Raw genomic sequence first — 24,083 nt, 5'->3', positions numbered from 1 at the left:
CTCTAGTGTCACGAAACACAGGTCCACGATGCCCGAGTACTCGGGCATCGGCTGTCTTTTAAATCCGTTTGTCATGGCCAACGCACGTTAGGAACACCTGGCTTAGCGATAGGGAGGCACGGAGAGGTCGGATGTCGGTGGACCGCGACCTACTCCCTGAATGGGCGATCGAGGGCGGAAAAAGACTGGGGTGGGGAGATGCTGGTTCAAGCCAAATTTGGAGAATGTTCTTGTAAGATCCAACCAGTGAATGCATGAGTCGAAAGCAATGCGGAGTTGCCGGCTGATTGTTTCTCTGCTGTTGGAGCTGGTGGAGAGTGGAGAAACCGAGTGAAGTGGAGCCGCTCTCAAGGTCTACCATGTTGAGTTAGCGGGCAGGAACCGATTCATGAGAAAAGCTGTATTCATGTGATGATTATTCATATTGGCCCGGACACGGCTTCGAGAATTATACTCTGTCGAATCATCGCTACGGATATAATATTAAAACACGAGGAGTACTCATGCGGGCGCACTCGAAGGCCAAAGGCAGCTAAGAATATACTAAATTTATTCTTAGATCTTAGTTGAAGTTGACGAGTGGGTCAGAAAATCCACTGCAAATGATCAAGCATGCTTGAAAGACACCACAGATACTAGTTTCGAAGATACTGCCGGTTTGTACTTCTTGGCCAGCGAACTGGTGAATTAGTGACTTAGTGAATGCGGGGTTACTTATGAGGCACTGTCGCTGACCAGCTCTTTTTCTCTTCTCCCGCGTATATTCCCAGGTTGTTGGTATTTTATTGTTGAATTTCAGATAGTTTCCCTGACGTGTTCCCAGCCACTTGCAGGAAGTAGAAACTGGATTGCAAGTAAAAGCCCTAGAAATTCACCTGTAAACAGTCTGCCGAGTATAGAAGAGATATACTATGGGAGACTGACGGGGGAATAGCCCTATCATGATCCATTCAATCCACGAACCTCGGAGTTCGGAGCCAATCACAATTTCCAAATTCAAGTTAGAGCAGCCATTAACAATGACTCAGAGCCTGCCCACGTTAAGCTTGGAACTATCGAACTATCTCAGTGCCAACTCAAAAACATCAACCTCAACTACGACAATGGCACGACCTGTTGGTCCAGCTATCTCGTTCACACCGGCGTTGTTGCCGTCAAACAAAACAGTCCTTACAGGACGAACCATCCTCCTGGAAAAACTTGAATTGAACCATGCCCACGACCTCTTCAATCTAGTTGGTGGGAGTGACCCCGCGAGAGCAGCTCTGTGGGACTATATGGGCGATGGACCATACTTGCATCGTGACGCTTTCGAGAAAAGCATCGCTTCCAAATCAGTCTCCCTGGATCCATTCTTTTTCGCCATCATCGATAGACGCGACGACAGGCCGCGCTTCGGCAAGGCCATTGGCTATCTATCTCTCATGCGAATTACTCCCGATCAATTGACCATCGAAATTGGGAATGTGATGTTTTCATCTGCCCTGCAACGAACCACTTGTGCGACCGAGTCAATTTACCTGTTGGCACGGCACGTATTTCAAGATCTGAACTATCGACGATTGGAATGGAAATGCAACGCGCTCAATGAACCGTCTCGAAAGTCGGCCTTGCGACTGGGGTTTACATACGAGGGGACATTTCGACAGCATATGATCGTCAAGGGAAGGAACAGAGACACAGCTTGGTTTTCATTGTTGCAGGATGAGTGGAATGGGGTGATCAAAAGTGCCATGGAGCAATGGCTGGACCCTAAAAATTTCCACTATGATGGGAGCCAGAAAAAGAGTCTTCAAGAGTTGACGGCAGCATGTAAAAAATGGCTAAATGACCGAACCGGGTAAAGTGCTATTTTTGAACATATACCCCGGGTTTTTGTTTGAGAGATACTACTAGTTAGGCTACAAGTTCGGAAAATATAAATTTTCTATAGGAACACGAACAAGGCCCAAGAGGCCGTTTGGAGGAGTAAGAGGGCATCTCTGCCTGGCGCGATCCTCCCGCTAAGCCGCCTCGTGTCCCAAAGCGGTAATGAGCCGTGGCCCCAGTGGGGCCTGTTGCCTAAGGTTGTCTGCCCCCCAAAATCGCAGAAGCCAAAAATCAAGTCTCGGGCCATCTGGTCAGAATTCACCTTTTCAGAGTTGTCATCCACCATGGCTTCTTCTCTGCCTCCAGTACCGGTGAACCACCATGACTTCTTGAGCTATGTCCAGTCTCATCCAGAGACTGCCATGGACGAGCTGGTCCAGCCGTACAATGAGTACGATGCAGTTTTGCGCAAGACTTTTGCGCAAGATCCTTGTGCTTCGATTTTCAATGACAACCATGTCAATATCGTGCCTCTATTTGATGCCAATGGCACGGCGGATGTCCAAGTTCGCGCTCGGGACCTGGCCTCAGAGTCGCCAGAGCAAAAGGAGCGATATATCTTGCCTCTGAAAGACCACGACCGGAAAGTTAATGGTGCACCTGCGGTGGTTCCCACCTTGGATGAGTTTCAGACCAACTTTACCATCTTCACCGAGGGCGCCTTGAGCGATTTCGACTGGAGCAATGTCATGGTGGCAGGAAGTGCCGTGGTGACCTCGCTTCTGCCCGTGCCAGAGAAATACCGCAAGTCCAAGAGAGGTCTGCGCCAGTACTACCATGAGACGCTTGCACCTGCTTCAGATGTAGATCTCTTCCTGTACGGGTTGACTGAGGAGCAAGCCATCGACAAGATCAAGGAAATCGAAGACAAAATCACCAACAGCATCTTGTATGAGACAACCACCATCCGCACCAAGAACACGATTACTATTGCTTCGCAATATCCAACCCGCCATGTGCAAATTGTTCTGCGCATCTACCACTCGGTGGCTGAAGTGCTGACTGGATTTGATGTTGACTGCTCCTGTGCCGCGTATGATGGTCGGCAGGTCTATGCATCTCCTCGTGCCATTGCGGCATACATCACCCAGACCAATCAGATTGATCTGACGCGCCGCTCGCCCTCGTACGAGAACCGACTGTCCAAGTATTCGCACCGCGGATTCGAGGTGTTTTGGTCACCGCTCATCCGATCGAAAATCGATCCGGTAAGATAGAGAAGTCTGTACCATAACTGCCCAAAATAAACTGACACCTTTCAGACAATCTTTGAGCGAAGCTTCGCTCGGACGGTAGGACTGGCACGTCTGTTGGTGCTGGAGAAACTTCCCAAATCCACCGACCGAGAGAATTACTTGAACAAAAGACGCGTGGAGCGCGGAAGACCCAGCGCCAACAATCTATCCATTCACAATCGAAGGGAATTGCGCGGGAATATCAAGAATGATTGGGACGACGAAGTCCCGGAATGGCAGGAAGAAGACCAAGTGTCAAACTACCATACCTTTGTCCGCGTCACCACAACATTTTGCTATCAATTCTTTTGCTAATCCGATCACAGACCATTCCATATGGCCCCAGGTTCAATGCGCGGAAAATTGAAAAATTGCTTTACGCCAAGGATTTGCTGCTCAACGCCGAGTGGAACCAGCCCAAGGACCGAAAAGTCTACCTCCATCGCCATCCAGCATTTTTCGGTGATGCAAAGCATGTCATTGGCGACTGTTGCGGCTACTGCCCGAAGCCGATGACTACCGAGGAGCTGGAAGTGGCAGAGGAGGAAAAGAAGACCTATATCTCCGGCGATATCTCCTTCATCAAAGATGACCCCGGCCGTCAAGAAATTGGCAGTTTCAACCCAATCACCGAGACAGATTGGACTGGTAAACATCCCTGGAATGATTTAGATTGAGAGAAAAGCACGAGATAATGACTGTCCACAGAGATGGCCTATGTTGGTCAAACCGAGCGACTTTGCCAGGCCATTGTATCGAATGATGTGGCAACCGTACGAGAATGCATGGCAGAGGAAGGTACAAATCCGGATCGTCGTGATTATACCGGAAGGACGCCCCTTCAACTTGCCTGCATGGGATCCACTCCAGAAGTGGTCCAATGCCTGGTTGACCATGGCGCTCGACTTATTGCGCGGATGGTGGATGGCAAGACGGCCCTCCATCTCGCGGCTGCTCGAGGTAGTGCCGAGATCATTCGCATTCTGCTTGTAAAAAGTGGCCAGAATGAGGAAGAGGAGGACAGGAAACAGAATGCTCGAAGGCAAGAGCGTGGTGAGCGACCAAAGGATGACGACGACGAAGACAAAATGGATATTGACGAGAGCGATGTGGATCTGGTATCGTACACATCCGCGTCGTTTGTGAAAGTTGAAAAGGACTCTGACTCCGACATGCCTCCTGCCGGAGAGAGCTTGGAAGACACGAATGAGCTCGACCCGGATATCTATGATATCAATGTGGTATCTTGGGACCGGTTAACATCGCCTCTGCATCTCGCCATTCTCCACGGTCACGTTGATGCCGTGAAGGAGCTTGTCGCTTCATTTGGAGCCGACGTCTTGATGCCAGTGAAAGTGCTCAATGATTGGAGTAGAAAGCCCGAAGCCGCCATTCTTTCCCTCGTTCTTGCTTTGGCTCTTCCACTGGACAAAGCCCAGGAGATGTCGAGAACGCTTCTTGACCTGAGTGCATCGCCAGCCCAGGGTGACATGAAACAAAATACACCACTGCACTACCTGGCTAATTCCAACTACAATGAGCTCTTCGACATCTATTTGCAACACGACGGGCCAGGTTTCAAGCGCGCCATCGACCACCTGATGGTGACTGGCTGGTCGTACTCTCCCGGCGTGATCTCCCCCCTGATACTGGCATTGAATGCAAAAAATCCCATTGGAGCCATGAAACTCTTAGAAGCGGGGGCCAAGCCAGTCATCGAATTCCCCGAGTATGTCAAAGCAGTCAAGGCCAAATTTGACGATGCGTTTGCATACACGTCACCTGAACAGACCCAAGATGTATTCAACAAAAACGTTCAGCAGCCATTGCTTTGCGCCGTCAACAATGAACTGCCTCAGATTGCCTTCGAGCTGCTGAAGCGTGGGGCCGATCCAACTGTCGAGATTCATGTTTCATACAAGACCCTTCAGCAGACGATCCTGGACCGTGTTCGGGAAAAGATCAGAGAGATGCATTATTTCCTGAATAAACAGCCCGACGATGTTCCCCCGCCTCGAGCACCGGATGAGGATGACAACGTGTACCTCGCGAGCTTTCCGGAGGGCTCATACCGGAGATGGACCGGAAAGGCGTTGCTGGAGAAAGCTCGACAGGAGTACGAGAAAGACAAAGACTCTTATGACAAGGCTGGGGTGGCATACGACAATCCACCGGGCCTTGACGAAAAGAAACAGGCAGTAAAGGAACTGGTTCATGAATTCGAAAAACTGGAAGAGGATTTGCTGTCACGCGGCGCCAAAACTTTCCAGGAGCTCCATCCTGACACTCATCAGCCTGGTCAGCCCCAACAGCCCCCCTGCAAGTACGAGGAACCAAAGCCTTTTGAAGTTGTTTTCAATTTCAAGACACCTACCCTTAATGAGGCTACCCGAGAAGGATATCTGCAACTGTATGGTCCGGAGAATCCCCTTCTTGTACGATTCGATTCTAACCTCCCAATCACCACAGGTTCGAGGCAGCATGGCGTGGAGACCTTGCTACGATCAAATCCCTGACCCTGGCAATGTGGGGTCCAGCTGGAGATCAGCTACCTCTGGAAATCGCAGTCTGTGACGAGCACTTTTTCTCGCCTCTTGCGATTGCGATTCTCCGAGGCCACTTGGATCTTGCAACGGCGATTCTAGACATTCTTCGGGCCCAGTATAAGGTCAAGGATCTCGAACCTCGCAAGCGGTTCAAAATGAACGACGATGACTCCAGTGATGACGAGGCATCAGGCGATGATGACAGCGATGATCTGAGCATCCAAAGCGAGGCTGCAGACAAGCCGCTCACATATGAGAACATTGGAGAGGTGAAGACGCAGGTGGAAAGCAATGTCACTCCGTTGAACGCCTTGACGCAATGCTGCTCGGCGGATCTGTTCATCGACATCACGTCCACCACAGCCTCAAGGGGCGGACCTTCTTCCCCGCTGTTTATGCCAAACCTGAAGTCTGATGACCCTGGGAACGCCCTTGATCTCATGAGATATGCAATCATTCGCAACGATGTGACCATGCTCGTATTCCTCCTGGAGAATGGCCAGCGCCTCGCCAAGACCGATCCCAGTGAAGAACAAGTGACCTATTCCGTATCCCGGGATGACTTCCAACTTGCAATCATTCTGGGACGCGTCGATTGCCTTGCCGAGATGATCAAGAGGAACGCCGCTGGTCTGCCGTTGGCCAAAATCAGTAAAGAATGGGGTGCTCAGACGAAGGAACAACCTCAGTACTACCCAGGACTGTCGATTCGAGGCCAGAAACGCACGGACTGGGCTGAAAGAAGCCGGTATGGGACTTCAACATCGACCGCAAAAGATGAACAACGGTCGCCTCTTTTGATTGCTGCCATACAAGGAAGCCTTGCAAGTACAGAATGGTTCCTTGGCACGGCCCCGGGCCGCTATTACCTCGAGTACATGGACTCGCACAAGGATGACAAGATGGTGCAAAGACTGGCGAGCTCCAAGTCTGGTATAGAGAAACCCGTGTTGAACTGGCTGAGCCTGAGAGGTGAGTATTAAATTCGCTGCATTCATGCGGAAATAGAGCTGACTGATGTTCTTAGATAACCTGGTTCTTCACTGCGCGGTTATGTCCCGGCCGACAGAGGAGTCGGAAAGCCTGGTTCGGTATCTCATCAAGCATTACCCCGAAAATATGGAGGTCCGATCCGCCGAAGGACACACGCCCCTTGCCGTCGCCTTTTCCCTGCGTCGGGTCCGTTTTGCTCGCATCCTTATCGAGAGCGGTGCCAACCAAACTGTCAGGGACTGTTTTGGCAAGAACCTCCTCCATCTTACTCTGAGCGCCATTGATCTTTTGCCGAGCACCATGTTGGGGACACTTTCCGACATACTTGGTCTGCTGGACAAGCAGCTAGTGCCGACTCTACTGCTGGAGCGTTCTCGGAGGGGGTCGGCAACGCCATTCGCATTGTTGCTCAAGGGACTTCCCCAGTCCAGTCGTGAAACTCACGGGTGCTGGGGGCCCCCCGCCTATGGTGACGATTACTTCGCGGGAGACAGAGCTGAAGTCACACGAATCCTGCTCGAGTTCAGTGAGGGCACTAACCACAAATACCTCGAGCTCCTCGATGACTCGGGCAACACGCCAGTTCACGAAGCAGTACGGAAACAGTTCCCTGAGATGCTGGACTTGATTCTTGCGCGCCGTCCGGACCTGCTCTACCGCGAGAGCGCGACGGGAAATACTCCATTGGAAATGGCCGTGGACGCCTGGGTCAATGAGACTACGCGCGCGCCTCCCATCCTTCCAGACCAAAGATATTACGATGCCTCGGGCGATTCGCTGCGCGGCGATTTGGTTAGTCGGTGGGAGAAATACTTTTTGAAAGAGCCGACAACCCAGGGGATGGAGGAGATTATTCTGAATGTCTGCCGGAAACATTGCCAGGCCCAACCAAAGAGAAGGCTGGTTAGCCTCTTCGAGGCTAATGAAGTGGCCAGGAGATTGGCGTCGAGGCATCAAGCTACAGAGTCCAAGGAAGCTGACATAACTCCATGGATCAGGCGTGAGTATGGCGGAAATGTCGTTGATGAGGTGGCGGAGTGGTATTCGACAGCGAAGATGCTGGCTGGGTAGGGGGTAGTTGGTCGAGTACGAAAGATTGCGCCACAATGTCGAGCCTTTGGCGGTTTCCAGTGTTTTTGGAGTGGATTTCGGTTGAACAGATTGTCTGCACTGATCTGGGGTCTGTCATATACCTCGAAGCTTGGTAGTTTAGTTTTATCATTCAATATATAACGAACAGTGCCTGGTACCGGCAGGACTATGTAGGAGCAAATCTTATAACATACGAACACCCTCGAAAAAAAATGCCTCAAAGCCGAGCCCCGATTCCTACGACACCACCGCCAGTCTACTCCGCACGGGCACGTTCTCCTCGACCCCTGGTTGCGGGAAGCCAGAGACCTTCACGCCCTTTCGAAACAGCAGGCAGTGAGTCGATCCGCCAAAATGAAACATTCCGATCTGATCGCCCTTGTCAACATGGTCACCGTTCTTGACCGAGATCTCGCATGTGGAGACCTCGGCCATTCCCACGCCCAGAAACGCCATCAAACCAATGGCCGGGTCATCGGCCTGAAAGAAAATGACAGCCCGTGTCGCCGTGGCCGTGATATACGCCTGCGAAGTAACCTCGCCGGCAAGGTCGATTTCCTGCGCACGCCCCTCGGGATTCCCGACGCCTTCAAATAGTGGCTCGGAGTAGTAGGTGCCGTCAACGACGAAAGCCTTGATGACCATGCCCGACACGGGAGCGTGCCAGCGGTGGTAGCTCAATGCACTGAGAAACGCCTGGTAGACCGTACCTCCGACGAAATCCAGCGCCAGAGGGTCATGCCCCAGCATGTCTAGCAGAGAGTAGGGTTGCTCTTTCATCCAGAAAGTGTCGCGGGCACGCACGTCCTGAGCAGTGCGATACGGCTTAGATTCGCAAGCGTTGGCGATAATACGGGGGTTATCCGGCTCGGCAACAGGCCGGACCCCGTCGCGGAAACGGCGCGTGAAGAAGTCATCCCAGGACGAGAAGCCGTGGTAAGGCGCGCTCGGATTGCACTCAAACAGGTCATGGAACTGGAGGTGAGATGCATCTGTGGGTCCGATCCTCGCAGCGGCTGTTAAGTCTCGTTCCCCGGTAGCCCCGAACCAGCCATGCGGGGAATCATTCAGGACCTGGGCTGAGGCGGGTGAGCGCAGGAATGCACCCCAGGCATTCAGAACTTTCTTAAGCATGGCGTTAATATCCGGGTCCAGGAAGGCTGCATAGCCGCTGGCCGTGCCCATGGGCCAGTCGAGGATGGCGTTGATGGGTAGGCCGACAAGGCCGACGCGGTGGGATTGATCTGTCCATGCGGGTGCCGTGCTGAGTAGGTGGTTGAGAAGCTGCAGAAAATGCTCGTAGTCGCGGATCTGTGGCTTTCCGGTGGGATCATGGTGGTAAGGGCTTTTGTGAGGGACCTCTCGAAACATGCCCGTCATGAGCATGTAGACCCGGGTATTTGTTTCGATGAGGTGCTGGAACTCTTGAAGGACGGGGTGCAATGGGGTTTCATTGCGGTCGACGGTCTTGATTATGCTGCAGAGCCATTCGCGATGAGATGCGTGGTCGGCTGGCAACCAGTTGCCAATGCTGAGGATGGTCAGTTGGATGGAGTCGTCCTGGGTCTCATTGGGGTCAATGTGTGGACGGGGAGATACCGGTGGAGAGGGTGTTTGCGTTGACTTTTGAATGCCATTGATATGTAGCAACCAAAGACTTGTAGGGATTTTATGAGGAAATTGCAGCGACAAAGAATAATCTCTATTTTTGTCTATCTGTGTGGCTGGAAAGCTTGTCGCGATAGATGAAGCTATTTGAAGAGTTCAAGCTGTTACATCACAATGACGCCTTGGGGAGGAAAACTGAAATAGAGGATGAGTCGATTCAAAGAAACGGCGTTACAGGAGATATCTCTACAATAATAAGAAAAAAAAAACCATCGACATCATCTATCATCTATAGCAGAAATGAAGCCCTCCAGGTTGAGGTGAGCTGTGTCGTTCGATCCAGGGCTCGATCTTCGTATGTAGCGACTCTACGTAAACCAAGGCGGCTTAATACAGCATCCAGCTGTCCACTTGTATCGATATTGAATCATGCCACTACCCTAAATTCATTTTATTTGATTACTCTTCGAATTCGACCAACATTGGTCATCGGCAGCACTTGTATCAGGCACTGGTTTGGAGAAGATCGGCAATGCCAAAAATCCCCCAAAGCCTTCACACACCCGCAGGTGGTTCATTGCTCAACATCGCCCAGCCAAGATAATCGCCGCTCGCTAGATGAAGCCCCGAGACCCCTGCCACTGGCAACTGGGTGGCTTAGGCCCACTTTGGCTTGTGTTCGAGAATCTCTTCTTCACTGTGGTAGGGGCAAGAGTGAAGACCGCACTGAGCCTCTCGTTTCTTTATCTGCCTTCTTGGCAATATATGAGATGACTATTCTCGTGAATATCCTCTGCCAAACAAATCTAACACGCCTACCATGCCGCGATATTGTCTGCGAGGGACGAAAAGTAGCCATGGACATTCACGCCCGCGTTGGATTCTTCGCGCAGTCGACCATTCTCTTTTCATCTCATTCTGGATCCTCTATGGCGTGTATTTGGTTATTGCGCTTCCCGTCTACCGAGGTGCGCGAGCTACTCCAGAAGTGTTGGAACCGCCATATCATCCCAGTGTGAAAGCTGGGTGGACGATACCCCTGGCAGCTGTTTATTTGGTATTGCTGTCCGGTTTGTGATCGGATGTCTACGAGGTTTTGCGGGGTGTATAATATGATGATGCTAAGATGTACTAAATATAAGACCGACGGTCACGGTTCGCATAGTCTGCTTTTATACCGAATCTAGATGGTATAAATGCGATAAGAAAATAAATTAAACACCCTAAGAAAATTATAAGATGGAATAGAAAATAGAGCTCGGGTAATTCAAAGTGTGCAAGTGGACTGGCATCTAGTAGCGGATAAACATATTCAACTTGATCAGAATGTACCAGTTAATTGGGGTGTTCCCCTTTCTCTTGTTCCAAAGTTGATTGATCCAAATGCATTCATTTTTTTAACCCTCGATGAAGTATTTGAAGGTTAGGAATATGGGAGACTCTCGATGACGCCCACCAGGGCATGACATACACGATCTACATCCAGTGCAATGTCGAAATAGCCGAGATTTTCGCTCATTTGTCTCTCAATTGACTTTACTTGAAGCAAACCCCTTTATAATGTCTCAGGCACTCTAGGAACATAGGTTCTCACCTTCGACTGCCACTATATCTCATGATAGTTGGGCCAGGGTGTGGAGAAAGAATAGATCAACGGGCTAATTATGGCGCAAATGATACAAATATGGAAGACGAGGATGTCGGGTGAAACCAACCAGAGTATGACCTTGGACCATTGCTCCTTTTCTCTCTGAACTACTACCTATACCATGGTAGTCTCTATTTAGATAGTCAAATTAGTTAGAACATCTACACTGGAATGAAGCCATTTGAGCAAACTTTGTCTGCTTACCCAATGCTGTCGGCAAGAAATCCGATGCGCTCAAGACTCAACTTCCGTCCCGATCGGCCACTCAAAATGCACGATCAGGAGTAAAAATAGGGTGAAATTGTTCTGTACACAATGTTTTACCTTCCGTCGACACATGAGCCCCACCAGGTCGAGGGCTCTGGACTGGAATGTGAGCATCACCACCGTGCATGACTCGCCGCTTGCTAAATCGCAGCAGTTTCAGACACCATCGTTTGTGGAAAATGAACAACCCAAGAGATTTCTCAGCTGCCGACAGAGTCGGCGCTGTGCGGCCCACGGGCCGAGTCAGCTCACCACAGTCTCAAGGCAGAAGTTATAATCCTCACCCCAGTCGGCCACGGCGTAGAAGTCGATATTCCGTGAGGAGAATAAGGATGATCAAGATCTCCCACAGGGCATCCAATCGGGCATGGTATCAACCGATACTTTGCAGCAGCCTGTCGATGCATTCCAGGGCTATCGCAAGGCACCTTCGTCCAGCGGTGAAAGTGGCGCCAGTCAAACATCACGACATTCATGCCAATCAGACCAGTCCGCGACATCGGAGTCAGGATCCAAAAACTCTGTATGGTGGACCCGAAATACTCGCAGCCGAGTATCAAAGTCTCGACCAGGAACCTCGGGCCCTGACCGCATCTTCTGCTGTACATTTTGCAGCGACCAGTTCAAGAGCAAGTATGACTGGGTGCGGCACGAGAAGCCCCCTGCATCTAAACCTCGAGGCGTGGGTCTGTCCGCCCCACGGAGCTGCGCTGTTTTCCGTGGCGACCGGCCAGACTCATTGTGCTTATTGTCACGCATTCGAGCCCAACGCGGGTCATCTCGAGCTTCACAACCATCACGCGTGCCATGGAGGCACTGACGAGCCTCGAGCCATTCCGTCGGAAGGATCACCTAGTGCAGCACCTCCGGCTAGTCCACCGCTTGGACGTAATGCCTCTCTCATCGATGACTGGAAACTTGAGGCACCCACTATAACCTCCCGCCGTGGATTCTGCGATCAGAGGTTCAGCACCTGGGCAGAGCGAATCGACCATCTGGCTGCCCATTATCGACAAGGGGCGACCATGAAAGACTGGCGCGGCGAGCCCGAGTTCCCACCCTTGATCGCGGCTCAAGTGACCAATGCGCTGTCACCATACTTGATTGGGTCCGAGTCGCATAGTATGATCCCATTGTCTGCGACCGACTCGAATGTGTGTGATCACTTTTTTCCAGATTTCTTCGCGTGCTAGCTGGGAGACCTCCAACAGCACCAGTCATCCCACTCTCCCACCAAATTTTGCATCGCGGTCGGAGTAAAGCTCATTTACGGAGATTCTCACGATGCATTTGAGTCGATATGCGCTGGCGCAGATGAAGCGCGGAACTATTCCGACCGACGACATGTTCCAGCAAGAATCGCGCCGGCTGCTCTACGACTGTGAAGATGCGTGGAACCAGACTATTGCCGATAATTCGGAATGGCTCACTGCATTTCAAAGACTGCACTATCAACCAGAGGCCTCTGATGCTGATTCGAAAGGCATCTCGCAAGCCGGCGCTTGACCATAGTGGGTTCACCGTAGTCGGCCGAGAGTATAAAATAAATATTTATATAGTTCCTCTAGCACGATCACGCCTCCAGGGCTACTTATGGCTCATTCTTGCCGTGGAATTGTCATTGTAGTCGGCCGAGATGAGGAACTATATAGTATACACTCACCGCAATCACGCCTCCAGGTCTGCCTATGGCTCATTATTGATTTCGAATGGACCCTCGTCCAGAGGACGCTCAGACCAAAAAAGTGGGCAATTTTGGGACCCAGGGAAATAGGCAAATGGAGCGGAGAGTCTCAAAACCCCCACTGTACAAAACCAGCAGGGATAGACTCGAGTGAGGAAAAATGAGCACGTAGTGGAGAGCGAAGTGATCGCTAGCTCGGAGACTGAGCGCCTAAGCTTCCCACTTTGACAATCGATTCCTGCGCGATACCGAGCGAGCACAGGCAAGAAAAACAAGAAAAAAATCAAGCCACAGAATGTACACAGCGTGCTTTTTCTCACCAGATGTAACTCCATAAGCGAACCCGCGGTGGAGCCCCGACACAAGCGTAACCCCCGCGATGGCTTAATTTTCCACACGTCCACCTTTCGACACTCTCCACATTCTCTAAACCGCCACTTGGGCGTGCGGAGCAGCCAGTGCCATCGCCAGTCGTCGCTCCACTGACGTCGACCCCGGACCAGGACTCCCGTGCCGAGCAAGTGGACTGTCGCTCCCTGCCTTTCTAGGGGCATCGCCGAACCCCCTCATTTTTTTGTTGATCCCCGACCCAGCGACCGACGATAGAAGGACCCGCTAAGCGTGCCGGATTGGCAACCAGCGTGGATCCGGTGGAGATCCCCCGCTAGGACCGCGAAATCCCGCATACACCCTGTTCCTCCCTGGGCCCATTGTGGTGGAGAAGAGACACAGACAATGGCGCACGAAATTAACCCAATCTTCGTGAACAAACATGTGCCTGGCTTGCTGTGCCTCGGAGACAACCACTAGTTCTTGCTCCTTTGGGAGCTGCTCATGTTGATCCCCAACCGCGTTGCCTTGGTTAGGCCAAGGGGATACGACTAGGTCCCAACGAAGCGGAGATGTGATGAACAGCTCCTTGTCACATGGTAGGATTCGGTCCACTCTACCTCGGTGACGATCACCTCGGCCGCGATGGAGTCATTCATCGGCGGAGCTTTTCGCGTGCCCTTGAAGCCAGTCGGAGGCTTCGCAATGGTCGTGGAGTGGAACAGTCGGACGATCCGGGTCAATGCAATCCAAATAAGAGCTCTTTCGCCCTTTGCGCAGAGCTCTATTCTGCGCAGGCTCTTCTTCTCTTTTTTTTTTTTTTTTTTTTTTTCTTCTCTCCGCGACCAGCTTCTGCAAGACCGGACCCTCGTCGCTACGACCAGTAAGAACCAAGCTACCAGGAGAAGAAGAAATAAAATATAGAAGCTAGCCACCTGGAGCCGCAATCATGCGTCTGCTTCCTCTCCTGACCGCATTTTTCTTCGCGGCCCAGTCTGCCAATTCGGCCGCGACATCTTCTACGGCTGTTGTACATGCGGCCGCTCAAAGCGCGACGGATGCCGCATCGTCGCAGGAGAACACCCCGACCCCTTCTGCAAAGGAGAATGGGCCCAAGGAGGACACTACTTCGTCCAATTCTGAGTCTTCTGAATCGACCTCCTCGTCAGGCCCAAACCTTGTCGCATCCGCGACCAATGGCTTGAACTCAGTGGCAGGTGCCTCCACTGGCGGCGGGTCATCGAGCTCCGAATCCTCCGAGCCCACTGGGACCAGCAGCTCTGGATCATCTTCGTCTACCTCCAGTACCAAGTCGGGTAACTCAGGGAGCTCGACCACCTCGGATTCAGACAGCCCGCTGGCCTCCACTCTCAACAAACTGTTGGGCGGCCTGGGCGGAGACGCTGGCGGTTTTGGGGATCTTGGAGATTTGATCAAGGGCCTGGAGAACCTGTTGAACCCTAGTTTTTTGAAAGAGGTCACCGACACCTTCAAGTTCCTGTCGACATCGTTGGCCCCGCCAGTAGACACCCAAATTCGATCACTGGTCGGCAATGCCAATTCCCTCTTGACCCAGGATTTCACCAAAAAGGTGGAGGGTCTGATCGACAACGCCAGCGACCTCCTGACTGAGAAGAACACGAAGGAGATCATGACCTTGATTGGCAATGGCAACAAGCTCTTGACCTCCTCGTTCGTGGATAAGACGAACAACCTTATCGACAATGCCAACAACCTCCTCACCAAGTCGTTTGCCGAGAAGACCGAGAAGCTGATCGACAACGCCAACGACCTCCTCACTTCTGGTTTCGTTAAGAAGGTAGACAGTCTGATCGACAACGCCAGCGACCTCTTGACCAAGGAAGACACCAAGGCTATCAAGAACCTTGTTAACAATGGCAACAAGCTGCTGACCGACGACTTTGTCGACACGACCTCCAAGTTGATCAAGCAGGCCGGCCCTCTCATCGATGATGCCAGCAAGCTTCTCACCGACAACAATGTCAAGGAGATTGAGCACTTGGTCAAGAATGCCAACTCTCTGCTCACGGACGGATTTGTCAACAAGACCTCTGATCTGATTGACGAAGCTAGCGAGCTCCTGACGCCCAAGGTGGTTGACGGACTCAAGGACCTGCTGACGGAGATTACTCCGCTGCTGCCGCAGCTCAAGTCATTCCTGAAGCCGGGTACTTTCAAGGAGCTGGAGTCGCTTCTGAAGAATGCAAACGATCTTCTCACTCCCGAATTCGTCAAGGACACGTCGGGCTTGGTCAGCTACGCCGGCGACCTCCTCACGCCAGATGTGACCAAGAGCCTCAAGTCGCTGCTCAAGGATATCGTGCCTTTGATGCCAGAACTGCAGAGGTTGCTGAAGCCGGCCACTATCTCGGCTATCAGCTCTCTGCTGAACAATGCCAACGACCTGCTCACCCCGAAGTTTGTCAACGAGACATCGAGCCTGGTCAGCGAAGCTGGCGATCTCTTGACTCCCTCGCTTGTCGACGGTCTGAAAGATCTGCTCAAGGACGTGATCCCAATCATCCCCGAGCTCAAGAAGCTGCTGAAGCCCAGCACGATCTCTGCCATCAGCTCTCTCCTGAACAACGCCAACGACCTGCTCACGCCCAAGTTCGTCAATGAAACCACCTCGCTGGTGGGTGGCGCCGACGATCTGCTGCAGCCCAACATCATCCACGGACTCAAGGAGCTGCTGGACGATGTGATCCCACTGATCCCCGACCTACGCATGTCGCTGCTGAACTCGACCATCATCAAGGACGTGGGCTACCTCCTGACCAACGCAACGGATCTGCTCACGCCGCACTTCGTCGACGAAACCACTTCGCTGGTCGGCGGCGCCGACGAGCTGCTCTCACCCGAGCTGATCAAGGACCTCAAGCCGCTGCTCAGCGAAGTCGGCAAGGTCACGCCCGAGATCAAGTCGCTGCTGAAGCCGGCCACCTTCAAGGAGCTCAGCTCCGTCCTCGACAACGCCAACGACCTGTTGTCGCCCAAGTTTGTTAATGAGACATCCGTGCTTATTGATGATGTCACGAAATTCTTGCCCTTGATTGAGCAGCTGCTCAACGCGCTATAGGGTGGGATGAGTTATGATTTTTTATTTGGGTTGGGATGAGGGGCGCACTTTTATGCTTCATTTGTGGAAACGATCTCGAATATGTATTCGTGATAATGATAATGAATTACTGTTTCATGTCTTAACCTGTTCTCGGGGATTTGGTAGCAGATGTAGATTGATGCTGTAGGGCATGATGTGGGTCCTACCTAGTCAATAGCCCATAGTCTGCTCAACTATAATCAGCACTCGAATAATCTCTGAAGTTGTTCATGATCACCCACTTTGTCGATAGCAGGATACTACAAGCCTGCAGTCAAGCTCTGTGAAATCTGTACCTGATCAATTCCCAATTTCCAGGGCAGACAGTAAAACTCGCAAGAAAAGTGTGCTGTGCCCAAGGCGTAGGGCGTGGTATACACTCCGAATATTTGAACCCCATTTCGCTGGCCAAAGGAAACATGATTCTTTTCGATCACCACCTATCCAATGCGGTTCCTTTCATACACGAGACTATTTCCAGCATCCCGTGTCCCTGTTCCCCCCCCGATTGCTCGAATCAACACGCCAAATGGTAACAAACGGTATGTCGCAACAGAACAGCAGGCGATCTAGAGTCCACGTCCTTGGCCTGGGCAGCATCGGCACCTTTGCCGCACACTCGCTACTCGACATCCCCAGTCCTCCAGCCGTGACTCTACTCTGTCACCGCGCCTCGCTTCTAGATGCATACACCGAAAACGGGCACCGGATTATCCTAGAGACGAGGGGAAGGCCAGCATCTAGATGCCCGCGGATATGATCTTGAAGTTCTGCACGATGGAACGTGGTACAGGGAGAATCCTATCAAGGGTGATCATCCCGTGTTTTTGTTTACCATCCCCGCACTGCCCGAATTGCGGGTGTGCAGGGTCTGCGGGATCAGTTTGTGGTTGATCGGCTCGAGGATACGGTCAACGCTATTATTGAGACGACGTTTCATACGGCTTGCTCTATGGTCTGGGATTTGAGGGCTAAGAGAGAGACTGAGATTCGGTTTATTAATTGGTATTGAATTAAGAGGGGGAGGGAGCTTGGGATTTCTACTTCCGTTAATGAGCGACTCGTTCAATAGGTTGAAGAGAAGTCAGACTAGAGGACCGGGATGTATAGGCGAAATGACAGAAATTGAGGTGAGACTAGATATGCAGGATATACCAATACTTCCTGGCATTCTTTTGGCAGACATATTGTAGGCGTTCCTTGTTGCCATTCTTTTGGCTGCAGTATTCATGGCCTAGTCTTAATTAGAGCCAATGTTGGCTACCCGGCGCTGGGGCTAATCTCCAAAGAGGACCAATGCTGATAATCACCCTTGTGGTTTCGAAACGAACCAGAGAAGCCCTCGGCGTTGATCTCTAAGTCACAGAGGGTCTTTTGATATAGAGTCCACTCATCCGATGCTGGGTTCTTAGCAGCTAAAGTGGGTCTAGTATGTGCTGGGCTTGTCGCTAATGAGCCACATCTATATGTCAGCCCCACTGAAGAAAAGGACTACTGAATAACTGTCAAGCTCCACTACCGCCAACTTTTCAGCTCCCCCATATAAGTATTGTTTTGTTTCTGCCAGGAAGGTTAGAATGATACCCCGCAACCCATGCACCCTTGTTCTATTCAAGTGTTTACCCCAGTTGGTCATAGGCATAGGCCTGGGAGGGTAGGGCCTTGGGTGGATCTACTGAATCAAAAAAAAAAAAAAAAAAAAAAAAAAAAAAATAGTGGAGCTTCAGAGTAAGCTGCGCCCGAGAAGAAAAAAGAGGCATTTTGGAGGTGTCAAAGTCCAACGTGAAAATACGAGGGTTTTGTTGCGGAAAAGAATGCCTCCAAGCAGATCAGGAAAGCAAGAACCGATACACTCATCCACAGAGACTTTTTTCCTGGGTAATGTTCGAAATCGGACCAAAGCTGGCAGAGAGCTCTACAGGAGAAGCAAATTGAGAAGATCAAGAGGACGCTAAGTGACTTGGGCTGCTTTCAACATTTCAGCAATGCTTGCGAGGTATATGGAATGGGGCCATCTAATAGCACCAACGAGTTATTCTCGATGAAAGGGACGAAATCCCGGGGATGCGCCCTATGGGGAAGGTCGTTGATGCGAGAATTCCATTGCGCTATGGGGGCGATTGTGGAGACCCAGGCTAAACCCAATGGGGAAGCCATATGGCCTTAGTCACCTTGAATGCCTGAGGCGAAACTGGATCTTGCAGCACATGTTGATACTTACAAGCATTTGTTCTAGCGCATAATTCAATTAAAGAGCGGAAGCTTTTCTTGAAAACATGTTGTGTGACCACTCATTTGCCTCCAGAAGAAATTGCACCAGAGATGAAACCCACTTGGGATATTAGATATAACCACAACCAAATCTCGAAAACTTTGGAAGTGAAGAAAAAACTGTCAAAATGATGTCAACGCCCAGCAAATGATCAAAACAATCTCGGACGAGGCGTCTCACCAGTGATCCACCAGCAGTTCGTATCCATCGGTCACAAACAAAGTTTTTTTGTGGACACTCCGAAGATCTCCCGACCAGCAATTTTTCTCGGTCACCGAAGATGGGACCGAAAATTTCTTCGACTCGAAAAGAAGGCCATATGAGAGAGGAATATTTTCACAATGAATCAACCTATATGACCCTTCTTCGAGCATTCCCTTCTTTTTATCCTCAAGAGAGCCCCCATACCCCAAAGAGCAAACTCGGGGATTTTCCGCCACCCGAAACAGTGGCGGCATGCCGGTGCCATTTGGCCGGTGGGGCCGATTCTAGGGTGAGCCGAATCGGCTCGGCATGAGCTTCTTCGGGACTTCGTCGGACCGTCCTCGGGAGTATAGTACTTCGCTTCGCGTGGTTATTCGACGGCCCCTGTCCGAAACATGACCTGATTTTCCGCAGTGGCGTTCCCGGACGAATCTTCGATTTGTTGAATGGCCATGGTCCACAATTCTTGTCCTGACCTGGAAAGGTACAGAGTCGATCATGTCGGTGGGTTTCCGACGTTGATTTCTCACCGATGACGAGGGTTGTTGAGCAGTTACCCCAGACAGAAGAGACTGGAGGAAATATATCGAGAGAGACTACCAGCATTGCTTCTATTTCCGAGACATCGGGGCATAGTATTGGCGTTGGGGAGAGAAAGATATATTCAAGCGTCCTACTTCGTAGAATCCTCGGCAGGGTCCACATCTATCCAGTTTCCTGATCAAGTGGCCTGGACGAGGACACGTTTACTGGAGGATGATGGAGCATTTCCAGACTTGCCTCCACACTTCTCCGTGAAATCCCGCAGCCCCAACGTTCATAAAAATTCTGGAGTCCGGGTGACGGCATGCACAGCCCCTGGAAGTTAAGGATACATATGGAGAATTGATTTCCATTTCCTTTCTCTAGTACCTCCTCTCGACACTCCCTCTCCCTCCCCCACCCATATCGACACCATGAAGTCGAAGACCTCCCAGCCCGTCTCATCCTCGCATGATGAGAATGTTCCTTCCCCAGTCGAGACCCCTGTTGAACAGGTGGACACACAAAAAGCCTGGATCATCGGCGGCAAGTACCGCGATGAAATGTACGACGACCAGTCCCAGAACGTCGAAAAGAGCTTGTTACAAGAAGTGGACTTCGACCTCCCTCTTACCACGCTGAAGCCCACCCAGCACGATGGCCAACAAGTCCTTGTGCTCGAGTTCGTCCAGGGAGACAAGGAAAACCCGTTCAATTGGAGCGGCAAGAGAAAGGCATTTATCAGTGTTTTGCTTTGCATGATGACACTATTCATCGGTCTCGCCACGACAGCCTACAGCTCGGGGGTCTCCCGAATGACGCAGGAGCTGGGGGTGTCAGAAGAGCTGGGACAATTGGGTTTGTTCACTTTTAACTTCACCTGTGCTCTGGCCCCTCTGTTCCTGGCCCCGTTCTGCGAGCTCGCTGGCCGCCGAGTCATCTATGTGGGTGCCTATGTCTGTTTTGCCATCATGTTCATTGGTCTCTCTCTGGGCAAGAACATTGCCACCATTGTGATTTGCCGTGCGCTGCTCGGTCTGTTCGGCTGTGTTGGAACTATTCTGGTCGGTGGTACCTTCGGTGACATGTACACCCCGGCGCATCGTGCTATTCCCATGGCCTCTTTCTCGTACGTCGCCATCTTCGGTACGGTTGCCGCGCCGATCTATGCTGGATTCATTGATCAGGCTCTGGGCTGGCGATGGGTTGAGGGAATTCAGGGTCTTGCCAACATCCCCCTGGTCATTGTCATTGCCATCTTCCTGTGCGAGACCCGTGGCGGTGTGACTCTGAAGAAACGCGCCAAAATGCTACGCAAGACGACTGGAGATGAGCGTTTCGTGACGCACAACGACCTTGAAGCTCCCGGCATCAAAAAGATGCTGCACAACTCGTCCGTCAAGGCTATTCGCATGCTGTTCACCGAGCCCGTCGTGTTTGCCTTTGGTCTGTGGATCAGCTTCGCGTGGTTCCTGACCTTCCTCTTCCTTTCCGTGATCCCCATCACCTTCCAGGAGAAGCGTGGATGGAACGAGGGCGTGTCAGGTCTGCCGTACATTTCGCTGTGCATCGGTACCACAATCGGGTTCGGCTTGAACTTCTTCCAAATCCGCAAGTACGAATCGATCGTGGCCGACACGACCAAGAAGGTCTACCCTGAGGCCCGTCTGTACGGCGCCATGTGCGGCGCAGTCTGGTTGCCCATCGGTCTCTTCATCTACAGTTTCACCCAGTATGCCCACCTGCACTGGATCGGTCCGGTCATCGGGCTGGCCCTGATCGGTATCGGTATTTTTTTCATCTTCGAGTCTTGCTACAGTTATACCTCAGACTGCTATGGCGAGAACTCGTCGTCCGCCATCGCCGGGCAGGGTTTCATGCGGAACACCTTGGGAGCCGTATCGCCCCTATTCGCCACGCAGTTCTTCCACAACTTGGGAAGCCAGTATGCCGGGCTGCTCCTGGCGCTCGTGGCGACCCTCCTCACTTTCATCCCGTTCGTCCTCTACAAGTTTGGACCGGACCTGCGCGCACGATCTCGGCTGGCCAGCTCGACTGTCAACGCGGGTTCTGAGGACCAAGATGAGGACAGCCCTTGAGTTGAGACTGGATCTCCTCATGTATATATTTCTGCATAGACATCTTATGCATCAGCGGATAGATGGCATTGTGTTATTAGACGCCTAGAGATGGTCAATAAAAGTGATGTTGAGAAGCTCCCAAGCCCCTCCTCATTGTGAGCGGGACAACAGGCCGGAGGCTGTGGAAAGTGTAGGGGGTCAAAGCCCCAATTTTCTTCCCGTCTTGGTTTTTGTACTTTTGTCTGGGTTATAGCCATGGTTGTGACCATGTACAAGCACGTAGTGTTATAGGCCAAGACAAGTGGCAAGGCTGGCACATAGACCTTTCACCTGCTGATTAGACTTGAATAGTCTCAGAAAGAGTAGGTTCTATCGAATTCGACATGTTTTGACTGGTAGCGAAAGGGTCAATTTACGCTGATCGTATCCCAATTAAGACAATCACTCATCCCACGAGTCAGTTCAGGACGAAAGGGAAATCCAAAGGGGCGACGCTTTGACAGAGGCGGAATTCGAAAGCACGAGCAGACTTCTTCAAATGGCATGAATCTGGCAACGGTCACCTGGATATATATGACTATATTTCATTCATCTTACCTCCAGGGCTAAGTCAAGGGCTTGACTATTTATAGGGCAAGAGTCCAAATGTGGGAAATGCGATAGAGAGACATCTTTGGAGTTTTATGTTTCAACCATGACTCCCCTTCACCAAAGCCCTGACACTCTGTTTAGTCAGAACTTCGGTAAGGAGCTCTGTGCCCCGTGGGGTCCCGGGACATAGCGTAATCCATAAGCGAGTTGGCCATACAAGCCAGCCGGCCACCCCAAAACACATAGTAAATGTGATTGTCTATCTCAACAACAAAACAATTGGTTCCTTTTGAGATTAAGAGTAGATATTTATTAAGACCTTGACAGTAACACATTTGAATCTCAGATAATTTAAATAATTTTCTATCGAGATTACAAAAAATACACTGTAATGTTGATAATATCTATATATCTCCACAACCACTATATTAATAAACCCTAAACTCAAGCATTATAATAGGATGACTGCATGTAATATAGCTATATAGCTAAATATGATTCTTAAATAATAAATGTTGAGATTTGGCGTTGTATTTTATCGTGTTTACTATGTGTTTTGGGGTGGCCGGCTCGCTTATATGGCCGACTCGCTTGCGGATTCCGGTAGTGTTGGTTGATCGACGGGGCGCCCCAAACCCAACATTGTAAAGGAGATGGTCGACTCAGAGAACACCACCAATGCACAAAAAAACCAACACTACTTTTTCTGTCGCATCCAATGACTCGTTTCCATTGGTAAGAGGTTTCTAAATCGCTACAGATTCCCTGGAATTACTGGAAAGCCGCAGGATTGCTAGGATCAGTTTAGGGGCGGATAGAGATCCCTGGCAGCTATACGTTCCTAATTGATGTCCAGTTATATAACATTTATAAAGAACCTACTGGGAAATAATTTCTATAACCCCCCTATTTTTCTCATCCTTTTCTATAGGTTCCCGTCTGGATCTCAACCCAGAATCCTGATGATCAACGGATCCCTTCCATTGATAATTATGCCTTCGTCTAACCGCCGAAATGGCTTCCTTTATCATTTCTTACTTGGGCTTGCACTTTGCTTTATATACGGCTCAAGTTACGCCTATCCGAACCTACCCACCGATTTCCAAGCAAACGACCTCAGTTTAGACCCCAGTCTGCAACAGACGAACGTCAACACCCTTATACCAACTCGGCTGGAGACCCGAGCAGGCCGCAAGAAGCTTTGTTCGCTACTCAAAAATTTCAAACCCAAAAGGCCGACACCGACCACACCCGACAAAGAAACACCCAGTATCTCAACCACACCGTACATCTATGAACCCGATTCAGGAAGCGACACCGAGCCAGAGCCAGAGCCAGAACTCGATCCAGACAGCGATGCCGAATCGGAGATTGCCTCGAAACCCCAAGGAATCACTATTGCGGGAGTCGATTTCTTTAAAGAAAACATGCAAAAGGGTCTTATGAGAAAACATCTTCCATATGTTTTCTACACGAATTTCCCAAACACTGAAGGAACAAGCGAAAGAGCCAAACAATGGGCGAAGGATTTCTTCCAAGAAGTCATACCCGACCCACAGCGAACACCAAGTCTATATGAGAACCATGTGTTTCGCCAATGGAAATACTTCAAATTTCTCATGTGGGGGCGTGTTACTCGCGCGGATTGGGGGTTTGGAATAATGATCAAATGGATCGAATGGAATATTGAGGATGTAATGGGTGATCACGACATGGCACAGTGGTATGTGAATGTAGCCGAAAAGAACCAGGCACAAGCCTTGTCAGAGATTTGCCGTGGAGACGTTATTCTGGTTGTCCCGGATGAGATTAACCCTAATAACGATGTGAACGGCTGGAGTACTATACAGGCATGGGGTGGTAAGTGATACATCACCGAGCTATAAGAAGTATACTGATATGTTCTTTGTACCAGGCTGGGAGTTTCCTGCCTTGACCAGAAATGACAGAGTACGAAGGATTCTTCGAGTGGACCCATCCGGTTGTCAAGACCCTCGGGAGATGTGGAAAAGGGGAGATC

At 50.9% G+C, this 24,083-nt stretch overlaps 6 protein-coding genes across 6 annotated transcripts; 5 read left to right on the top strand and 1 right to left on the bottom strand.

Moving 5' to 3' along the window:
* Positions 1-1,103: 1,103 nt before the first annotated feature.
* Positions 1,104-7,714, top strand: NUU61_005723 (uncharacterized protein; the record flags this gene model as incomplete). Its single annotated transcript, XM_056656305.1, has 7 exons — positions 1,104-1,840; positions 1,934-3,077; positions 3,132-3,383; positions 3,431-3,752; positions 3,813-5,514; positions 5,574-6,622; positions 6,678-7,714. The coding sequence occupies 7 exons, from the start codon at positions 1,104-1,106 to the stop codon at positions 7,712-7,714; spliced, it is 6,243 nt and encodes a 2,080-aa protein (XP_056511918.1).
* Positions 7,715-7,972: 258 nt separating this feature from the next.
* NUU61_005722 (uncharacterized protein) lies at positions 7,973-9,372 on the bottom strand (the record flags this gene model as incomplete). The annotated part of the gene is made up of 2 exons (XM_056656304.1): positions 7,973-9,266; positions 9,335-9,372. The coding sequence occupies 2 exons, from the start codon at positions 9,370-9,372 to the stop codon at positions 7,973-7,975; spliced, it is 1,332 nt and encodes a 443-aa protein (XP_056511917.1).
* Positions 9,373-11,893: 2,521 nt separating this feature from the next.
* Positions 11,894-12,764, top strand: NUU61_005721 (uncharacterized protein; the record flags this gene model as incomplete). Its single annotated transcript, XM_056656303.1, has 2 exons — positions 11,894-12,414; positions 12,554-12,764. The coding sequence occupies 2 exons, from the start codon at positions 11,894-11,896 to the stop codon at positions 12,762-12,764; spliced, it is 732 nt and encodes a 243-aa protein (XP_056511916.1).
* A 1,457-nt stretch (positions 12,765-14,221) lies between these two features.
* On the top strand, positions 14,222-16,372 carry NUU61_005720 (uncharacterized protein; the record flags this gene model as incomplete). The annotated part of the gene is made up of 1 exon (XM_056656302.1): positions 14,222-16,372. One exon carries the CDS (start codon positions 14,222-14,224, stop codon positions 16,370-16,372), a length of 2,151 nt encoding a protein of 716 aa, XP_056511915.1.
* Positions 16,373-19,825: 3,453 nt separating this feature from the next.
* Positions 19,826-21,490, top strand: NUU61_005719 (MFS transporter; the record flags this gene model as incomplete). The annotated part of the gene is made up of 1 exon (XM_056656301.1): positions 19,826-21,490. The coding sequence occupies one exon, from the start codon at positions 19,826-19,828 to the stop codon at positions 21,488-21,490; it is 1,665 nt and encodes a 554-aa protein (XP_056511914.1).
* Positions 21,491-23,055: 1,565 nt separating this feature from the next.
* Positions 23,056-23,931, top strand: NUU61_005718 (uncharacterized protein; the record flags this gene model as incomplete). Its single annotated transcript, XM_056656300.1, has 1 exon — positions 23,056-23,931. One exon carries the CDS (start codon positions 23,056-23,058, stop codon positions 23,929-23,931), a length of 876 nt encoding a protein of 291 aa, XP_056511913.1.
* Positions 23,932-24,083: the final 152 nt, after the last annotated feature.

The sequence above is a fragment of the Penicillium alfredii genome, assembly GCF_028826965.1.
Source record: "Penicillium alfredii strain IBT 34128 chromosome Unknown utg000007l_segment0_segment0, whole genome shotgun sequence".
Lineage (NCBI taxonomy): Eukaryota > Fungi > Ascomycota > Eurotiomycetes > Eurotiales > Aspergillaceae > Penicillium > Penicillium alfredii.
Note: the sequence above shows the minus strand (reverse complement) of the source record. Positions and strands in the feature narration are given on the sequence as shown.